This window comes from Musca autumnalis, unplaced genomic scaffold (genome assembly GCF_047663935.1).
Source record: "Musca autumnalis isolate F117 unplaced genomic scaffold, ASM4766393v1 scaffold_2, whole genome shotgun sequence".
Classification (NCBI taxonomy): domain Eukaryota; kingdom Metazoa; phylum Arthropoda; class Insecta; order Diptera; family Muscidae; genus Musca; species Musca autumnalis.
Genome location: NW_027411755.1, coordinates 126,128,558 through 126,138,872, shown reverse-complemented (window position 1 = coordinate 126,138,872; position 10,315 = coordinate 126,128,558). Strand labels below are relative to the sequence as shown.

Below are 10,315 nucleotides of genomic sequence, written 5' to 3'. Positions count from 1 at the left end.
ACAATTTTCGCTGGTTTCAAAAGACTTTGAAAAAAGCAACTATTTTGTCTCTATTTCCAAATTACGTGACAAGTCTCACCTCCTTTGAACAATTTTATTACTTCAAATTAGCATGAGATCCCTTTAACTAAATACAATTTAATTGCAAGGACATAAAATGGAAATATTCTCTTACAATATTAATTGGATTTAAGTTCGCCTGGGCTGGTGGGAGAACCACTTAATAGCCTAAAAGATAAATGGTAATATTAACGATTAGTTACCATAACCTTCTGTGTAAACATTTGGCTTGTGACAATCGATTAATTGTGCCAGGTTTTTCTGTTATTGGTGGAGGAGAGGTTTCAATGACCATGTTTATGATAAATTTTAATGCAATGAACCTGAAGCTTAACATCAATCATCAATGTATGGCGGACGACGACCATAAGGCCATTTATAAAAGAAAAATAATTAATTGTTGTTGGGATAGAATAAAAATCATTAACCCAGAGAGCAGAAAAGTCATTACATAAATGACAGAATATTTTTTTGCAATATGAAACAACAGCAGCAACAACTTTCTCTTCTTACCCAGATTCAATTTGTGCTTGGCCAATAAAAATAGGTTTTTATTGTTGTTTTTGTTTTTTCTCATAAATTAATCAAATATTCCCTTTGGGTTTGTGAAATGAATGAAGGACAAGAAAAATGTTTCTCTTCTGTCTAGGTTTTAAAATTAAAATATATATGACCGGCCATTAAATGATATCGACAACAACAATGACGAGACGTCACGAGACATCGCCAGACAATCAACAAACGGCAGCGTAAAAGGATCAAGGGAATTTATTTGATTTTGGTTGCGCTACTGTTGCCTGCCTGCAAATCGTCCATCGTTGTCTGGCCCACCAATAACCTTTCATTCATTCGTTATAAACGATTAAAAGTGAATGTTAAATTGTAAAAAGATTGAAAAATAAATAAAAAACAAAAACAACAAAAATTGATTTCAACAATCCCATCTAGCCAGGATTCACATTCACTTGCCCTATTTACTATTTTGGGCGAAGAATGGTCGTTCACGGCATGGACAACATCAATGCCCAATAGATACAGTGATTTTTTTAATTAAAAAAATATTTTCAAATATTTACATTTTGAATATTATGTCAAATCAAATACCTCTCAATAAGTGTCACGTTCCGAGAAAGAAACTCTTTAAATGATCCAAAGAATTTCAAGCAGATTTATGCAGCAAATGTTCGGATATAAATATTCCATTGCTATCCTTAGATTGTTGCAACAATAATTGAACCTATATTAAATACTTTTCCAAACACCACTGTGCAACATTTCACAATGTTTCACACATCCACATCCTTTGGCTACTATATAACAGCCAGGAATTCAAAGATGCAATGTACAAAGTAATGCGATAATACAAAAATAAATTTCATTTACTTACAAATTGATTCCATCGTATCCGGCACCAAGGCCCACATGATCAATGCCAGCAACGCGCTTAATGTGATTTATATGAGCTGTACAAATGTCGCCATCATCAGCACCAGCACCCGCACCATCGCCACCACCATCAAGAGATCATTGGGGAAGGAGGGCATGGAATATGACAGGTCATAACAGTAAGATGAAGATAGACAGGAAAGCAAGCAGCAAGCATCGCACGAAGATTAATATAGGCAAGATTCCAGGAATATTTAAGACCATAGAATTGACAGTCATCAGTAGCAGTGGCAGTAGCAGCATCATCATCATCATCGTAGTCGTCGTTGTCATTTGTGACAGTTGTCATCATCGTCAAACGGGGAATGAAAAGAAAATTGATTGGAGTATGCGTTGGGATAAATCAGCAAAATACGACGATGATTTGCATAATGCAATTGAAATCGTTGGTGTTGTTGTTGTTAAATTGATTTTTGTTGTATTAGTTGCAGTTGTTCCAGAGGTAATGGCGGTAGTTGTAGCAACAACAACAAACATTGGTTAAATTAACAAACGAATAATCAAAGTTCAATGCACCACCATCAATAACAAAAAGCAGATCAAATCACCATAAAATTGATTTTCCAGCAAAAATCCAAAATTACAGAATTACAGACAGTAGGATAGCAGCAGCAACAACATCAATAATTTCCAATTGGCAGACGAATATTATTGGCACAGTCATGTTAGGAGAGAGAAAAAAGTAGAACAAAATAGATAAAATTAGATTTTTTTACTTTTACAATATAATAAAATGCTTAGACCGGGTGAAGGGAAGTTTAGGTATTCACAATAGCTAATCAGAAATAAAAATTATAAGGCCGTACTATGAAAATTAAAATATAAACAAGTAAAAAATGTTAAGTTCTGCCAGGCCGAACTTTTTATACCCGCCACCATAAAATATTCTGAAGTAAAACTGAATATTAAGTAAATCAAAAAGTTAATCAATTTTAACAACCCCACTTTTTAAAATTTGAAAACAACAAATCTGTGATTAAGCTGGGTCTTACTTTACAAATAAAAAGTAAACACACATCACAACAAAACTGCCAAAGTGAATGTAAAACTGAATAATTATTTTCTTTCCTGTACACAATTTTAGGCGGAGATATTTTGTGACCACCGATACCTAAATAAGGTAAAACAATCATAAACAAGTAAGAAAGTATCAGTCGGCTTTGCCGACAGAGATATACCCTCAGCCGATGTGAATTCAAACTTTCATTTACGGACAGATCGACGCAATTGTTGAACTTTTTTGGGGAGGCACGATAAGGAGAAGATCGATATCGGTCATTTTAGAAGTTAAACTAAATTTGAACAAAATATTAGGAGTTCCAACGTTTGGAACAATTTGGTTGCCCCGTTCAAGGGATATCGTACTTACCATTTTAGTGGCATTTGTTAAATGTAAGTATGGACTTTCCCCTGAAAAAGCAAGTTGCTTCAACAGAAATCAAGTGATTCGAAAGCAGATCTTAATACAAGTTGTTACCACAAAAATCAAAGCGATTCGAGAGCAGGTCCTAAACTGAACTTTTCCGAACTTTTGTGTGGGACGTACCCGAAGAAGTGGACCGATTGAGTCCATATTGGAACCTCATCTAAGTCTGGTAGAAACTTCACGATGTGCAAAGTATGGGCCAAATCGGTCAATCCTATCAAGAGTTATCGTGCGCACAATTTTCCGAACATTTTTCAACTTTTGTGGGGGAGGTACCTTAAGGAGTGGACCGATATAACCCATCATCGAACTTAAACTAAGTTTGGACAAAATATTACGAAAGCCAAATTTTGGACCGAATCACTTAATCCATTCGAGAGTGATCGTGCGTTCCAGCCAGCCAGACAGACACACAGACGGACGGACGGACATGGCTACATCAACTCCAAATTGTCTGAAACGGATTTCGTCCATACATACTTGGCGTCTAAAAGTGCCTCATCGAAATAATGATGAGGGACTTTTTGCCCGTATGAAAGTGTATATACCCTCGTTAGCATGAATGCTGAGGGTATAAAAAGGTATTCAATCGGTCGGGAACCTTATATGGGGTTATTTAGCCCTCTTTGACACCGTGTGTAAGGTTGGAGCGCAAGATAACTCTTGAACGGATCTGCCGATTCGGTTCAAAATTTGGCCTTCGTAATATTTTGTCCAAACTTAGTATAAGTTCGAAGATAAGCCATATCGGTCCACTCCTTAAGGTACCTCCCCCACAAAAGTTCAAAAATGTTGGGAAAATTGTGCGCACAATAACTCTTGAAGGGAGTAACCGATTTGGTCCTTACTTTACACATCCTAATATATCAACCATAGTATATCAGGTTTGAATATTTGTCCACTCCTTCGGGTACCTCCCACAGAAAATTTCGAATAAGTTCACTTTAAGACCTGCTTTCGAATCACTTGATTTCTGTTGAAGCAACTTGCTTTTTCAGGGGAAAGTCTATACTTACATTTAAAAAATGTCACTAAAAATTTTGGACCTATGTTTTTGGTGGAGAAGTTTTGTGACCACTGGGAAACTCAAATGTCGAATTGCAGATGGTTGGGTCAGAAATTGTAGCTAAGATCTAAAAAACCGAAAATCGGGAGATACTGTTATATGGGGGCTCTACCAACACATGGACCTATGTGGACGGTTTTTCGAATTACAGATAGTTCGGTCAAAAACACCGAATAGGGAGGCACCGTTATATAGGGGCTAGACCAAAACATGGACCTATGTAGACCATTTATATACCTAATTACAGGTAGTTCGGTAAAAATTGTAGCTAAAATCCTCAAAATACCGAAAATCGGGAGGCACCGTTATATGGGGGCTATACCAAAACATGGATCTATGTTGACAGTTTTTAGTGGAGATATTTTGTAACCACTGGTAACTCCAAAAGTGAAATTACAGGTAGTTCGGTGAAAAATTTTAGCTAAAATCCTCAAAATACCAAAAATCGGGAGGTACCGTTATATGGGACCTATGTTGACAGTTTTAGGTGGATATGTTTCGCTATTACTAGGAGCCTCAACTGTCAAATTACAGGTAGTTCGGTAAAAAAATTTAGCTAAAATTTTCAAAATACCGAAAATCGGGAGGTACTGTTATATGGGGGCTATACCAAAATGGACCTATGTTGACGGTTTTTAGTGGAGATATTTTGTTAACACTGGGAACCCCAATAGTGAAATTACAGGTAGTTCAGTCAAAAAATGTAGCTAAAAGCCCAAAAATACCGAGAATCGGAAGGTACCGTTATATGGGGGCTATGCCAAAAAGTGCTTGGCCTGCCTATAGAAAAAAGACACTCGGGTGCACAAATATAGCGCTCTAGTTCAATTATTGCGAACGCTAGGGTGATTACAACAGACGGACATACGGACATGGCTAGACCGTCTTAGAATTTTATCTATGGTGCAGGGTATAAAAAGAAGAAAAATTAAATAGAAATCAAGTTCAATAAAAGAAATGGTAGCTTTTATACCCTAAGCCTTTAAGCTAAAGAGTAGACCGGGGCGATTTGTATGGAAGGAAAAAACACCTTATTTGTAATTTTAATTTTTCTCTTGGCTACAATTTTTGGCTTAGTGTTGGATCGAAAATCTCAAAGCTTTGGCTGTTATATGTCAAAATATCCAAAAACGTGGATAAAAAACTTCAAAATCGGAAGGCTCTTTTTTCACCGTAGACATTTGTTTTAGTGGAATTTTTTGCTTAGTACAATCCCAGGAATCAGAAACGTGAATGAGCAGATTGATTACGCTTCTCCGATCAATTTAAAACTTTTTCTATTTTTCCTATTACAACAAAACAATTTTTTTTTCGGAGTAAGTCCATATTCCCTGAGGTTGGGTTGAAAGTGACAAACAACGGTCCTGACCAGATTTAACATGGTAAAATCCAGGACACTGACCTTCCCGTGGTGTCACCAGGGGAGTTGCCTTTAACACCCGTTAAAGGTGGTGAGCTAAATCTAACATGTGCCGCTCGTTCACCCATAGGAAAGATAACAAGTAAAAAAGCGTTAAGTTCGGCCGGGCCGAACTTTTCATACCCTCCACCATGAAATATTCCGAACTAAAATGGAATAATTAGTGTTCATTCCTGTCCCCAACTTTAAGTGGGTACGTTAAAATGTCAGATAATGTACATAAAATGCTTCATTCGGGAGGCTCTTTTTTATGGTACCTATATCTAACTATGTATGTTGACAATTTTTGGTGGGCTAGAAATTGGAAGGTACCGTTATATAGAGGTTATAATAAAACATGGACCTATGTTGACAGTTTTTGATGGGAGCCTTTAATGTCAAATAACTCCTAATTCGGTTACAAATTGTAGCTAGAATCCTCAAAATACCGAAAATCGGTACATAACTTGGGAACTTCAAATGTCATTAACAGCTAGTTCGGAGGTATGTGGGTTATATGAAAATATGAACTTAAATGAACAATTTTTGTTGCAAAATTTTTGTTGGCTTTTAAATTTCAAATTACAAAAAGTTCCTCCCAAGGCGAATTTAACAAGGTGATCCAATAGTTGACGTTAGGTTGTAGTCTTCATTTGCTGTCAATTTTTTTTGCGCGAAATATCCACAAAAGTTAGAAGAAAACGTTAAAATATTATTCGCGAAGCTTAAACAAAGATGTTGTACACAGATATTTTTTATAGAAGCGAAATATTTGTTATTTATTTTTGATTAAAAATATGTTTTGACAGCAAATGAAGACATAGGTTGCTATTATTGTATCACCTTCTTTCTTACACCATGGTTCCTCCAAAAATAAAGCTAAGGTACGGAAAATCAGGAGGTTTGTTTTGGGGCTATACCAAAACATGGACCTACGTTCGGTTAAACATTTTAAGTAAAATTCTCAAAGTACCGAAAATCGGGAAGTATCGTTATATTGGGGCTATGTTGAAAATTGTTGATGCAGATGTGTGGTGACCACTACAACCTTCAAATGTCAAATTACAGTTATTTCGGTTAAAAATTGTAGCTAAAATTGCCAAATTACTGAAAATTGGGAGGTACCGTTATATGGGAGCTATATCCGAACATGGAGCTATGTTGACAATTTTTGATGGAGAGGTGTTGTGACCACTAAGAACTTCAAATGTCAAATTACTGCTAGTTCGGTTTAGTATTGTAGCTAAAATCATCAAATTACTGAAAATCGGGAGGTACCGTTATATGGGGGCTTTGTCAATACATCGACCTTTCTTGACAATTTTTGGTGGAGAGGTGTGGTGACCACTAAGAATTTCAAATGTCAAATGTTCAAATTACAGATATTTCGGTTAAAACTTGTAGGTAAAATTCTCAAAATACCGAAAATCGGGAGGTACCGTTGTATGGGGCTATACCAATGCATGGACCTACGTTCATAATTATTTCCAATATAAGTTTTTTGGTCACTAAGAACCCTAAATATCAAATTATAGCTAATTCGGTTTAGAAATGTGAATTTAAAAGTCAAAATACCTGAAATCGGGCTGTAAAGTTATATGGGGGCTATTCCAAAACATGGACCTATGTCCACTAGTTATATAAGTTTTATTTATTTATTTATTTATAGAATTTATCTTATATTTAATATAAGATAAATTGGGAGAATAGCATTAGCAGCATAGGCCATCAGCTAAGTTTATATAAGTTTATTTACACTTAAGAACCCTAAAGGTCAAAATATAGCTTAATCGACCTGAAAATGTAGCTAAAAACGTCAAAATACCGTTAATCGGGGGGCACTGTTATATGGGGGCTATACCAAAACGTGGACCTATGTCTACAACTTTTGTTATATAAATTTATTGACACTTAAGAACCCTGAATGTCAAATTATAGCTAAATCGGTCTGAAAATGTAGCTAACAAGGGCAAAATACCGTAAATCGGGGGGTACCGTTATATGGGGGCTATACCAAAACGTGGACCGATATAACCCATCATCGAACTTGACCTGCCTGCAAACAAAAGACGCATTTTCCCAAAATTTCAGCGTTCTATCTCCATTTTTGTGGATGCTAGAGTGATTACCACAGACGGACGGACGGACGGACGGACGTGCACAGATCGACTCAGAATTTTACCCTGATCAAGAATATATATACTTTATAGGGTCGCAAATGAGTATTTCAATGCGTTACAAACGGAAAAACAAACTTAATATACCCTCCATACTATGGTGGAGGGTATAAAAACTTGTTTTGGGCCTTGTGCTAATAATCCATCCTCCAAAAAGCAACATAATATGAATAAAACAAAGAAAGAAAAAAGACAGAGCACCGCAAACGTTTAAAGCACCATCTGTGAATCTGAACCTGGAATGTTTGGACTCTTAATAGTGAAGATGCAGTTTATGCACTGGCAGATATACTTGCAAAGTACAAGGCCGATTTTACTGCCATACAGAATATACGATAGAGTGGGAAAGACGTCATAACAAAACCTAAACCTGATGCACTAAGGAACAAGTTTGGTTGTGGATTTGTTGTTAGTTGGAGCTTAAAACATCTGGTCTCCAGTTTCATCCTGCTGTATGTAAGATTTGCTACAATTCGAATACAAGCAAATTTCTTCAACATCAGTCTTTTCTGGGCCTATGGCCCCACCGAAGATAAGGATCAAAGATATATTTTACGACTACTTAGATCGGGGTACTACACCTGGTATTAGAATTTTTCTGGTCGGTTTTATGGAAAAATTTAAAAGGATATTACCTCGGACCCACTTCTGGCAAAATAATTTTCCAGAATGGAACATCTGCCGACGTAATGCATTGAAGTAAGTACAGACACAATACGGAAATTAGTCATCATTAAGCAGCAATCACAACAGATAACCACATCAACAATGATGAATGAGGAGGTAGGGTGTCATTCTCACAGTTTTGAATATTGTTCCATCGTTTTGCACTTCTGTTGGCAGATCACACTGGCGCCGCATAGCTTGCCACAGCGTTGTCTTCTTTGTCTGCTTGGTGTGCAGCTGCTGGCTAGGGACTTCAAGGCCTTGTTCCTACATTCACGGATACGTAAAGATTTCAATGCCGTATGAAGCGTGAAGGTAGAAGTTAAACAGTTCCGGTGATTTCAGCCCACCTTGGGGAACTCTCTGTTTCACTTTACCTTTCTCCATAACAACTGATCTAGCCAGTTGTTTCGCTTGTGCTTACCGAATAACCTATTAACTTCCAGTATCAACGAAGCTCATTCCGCTCATTTGCTAGTCCCGCTGCCTCTGCTTGGAAATTTGGTCTCACTCTCTGAAACTTGGCCAATTTTCATTCCCATTATTGACGAAAGTGTGGCGTTCAGAGATGATGAAGTCAAGCGGTCTACTGATGGAAACGATTATTGGAAGATGGTCTGAACCAAGAAAAACGAGGTGATGTAATTTTCAGACCACACAATGTTTATGTCTGGCGAACTACGGCTTTCTCCTCTTATTCTGTTAGGTGCGTTCTAATTTACAATGCAAAAAGTAGAGCTATCAATCTGCTCAGCCAGCGCTATACCACTCTGACCCAGACAATCTGGTGTGTTCCTTCCTCAGCATGTTGTACCATCACAACGCTGTAAGCTGCAGTTGTTGTTGAGCTTGGTTATCTGCACCTCCGTGGCATCTATTGCATCTCACTGAAGTTTGATTGTGGTGGATGCGGACGTGACAAACTGAGCACATCTAAATTGGTCCTGGGCTTTTCTCCGTACCGACTCGGACCAAAAGACTACGGAGCAGGTATTCCGGAATATACTGCTCCCAACACAAAAAAGAACGATAAAAGTACAAAAATGTGTACATTGAGATGGAAGCCGCTAGCCGAGACGAACTAGTAAATCTGGTAAAAGACACCAATAGCGTGCTGAGGTTATGGAAAGATAATTTTCCCAAACAGTTGGTATCCAATACTAACGAATACAACGAAGATACCACACATCCAATCGCAGATCGTATTGTTTGCATACTGCCCGGCCAGGATGTGGTAAAGGCAGCTGACAAATAATAATAAGGCCGCAGTTAGTCAGAGATGAACCCGCAATCGATGATGAGAACGTGAGCATTTAGCGTCCCGCCCACAAGAAGAGAGAATTGGACAGTATCAATAACATACAATTAACTCTTGGCAAACCCTGGAAAAGACCGAGGAGATGCCGATCAACACTTACAATCTTTTTGTCGATTGTAAAATAGCCTTCGACAGTCCTCTACGTGCAAAAGTATTTCAAGCCATGTCTGAATTCGGTATATGCGCAAGGTTTTGTAAGATGAAATTAATTCATACCATCAGTTAAAAAGGTAATATGGCAGCAGTTGATGTGTTTGAGAGAACAGTTATTCAAACGATCTGCATTGACAGAAGCCCTAAAACACTGAGGCTACTAAATAAAAATAATGATGCGACGTTAACGTAAGAATTGAGTGTAAGATTTGACCAGAATTTTGCAATTGGAAAAATTTCTTCCAGATCTACATCAAGTTTCAAGAGGGGTCAATTTCGGCTAACTCCTTGCAGGTCTGTTCGAGAATCGTTTTGAAATTTTCACCGAAGGTAGTTCTTGTGATTCTGATTACAATAATAAAATGTTTTTTGTGAGTATGTCCATATTTCCTTAGAAAAACGCCTGAAAAAATCATATGATGACGCACGAAAATGGCTGGCAGACACTATAATAACCGGGAGAAATGACCACTTCATTTAGATTAATTTCCAAGATAGACTGTGTCGGTCCATTCCTTAGGCCACGTCTTCCACAAAAGTTCAATACTTTTGTTCATTAATCAAGTTTAAGGCTTCGTTTCCGGTCGTGTTGCAATTTTAATGG

At 37.4% G+C, this 10,315-nt stretch overlaps 1 protein-coding gene across 2 annotated transcripts in view; it reads right to left on the bottom strand.

Moving 5' to 3' along the window:
• LOC141394564 (uncharacterized) overlaps positions 1 to 10,315 on the bottom strand; it is a 523,342-nt gene that overhangs the window by 45,404 nt on the left and 467,623 nt on the right. For both annotated transcript variants that reach the window (XM_073969172.1, XM_073969173.1), the window contains exon 9: positions 1,448 to 1,523. In XM_073969172.1, the coding sequence (XP_073825273.1) occupies positions 1,448 to 1,523 (76 nt within the window). The remainder of the gene's footprint in view (positions 1 to 1,447; positions 1,524 to 10,315) is intronic.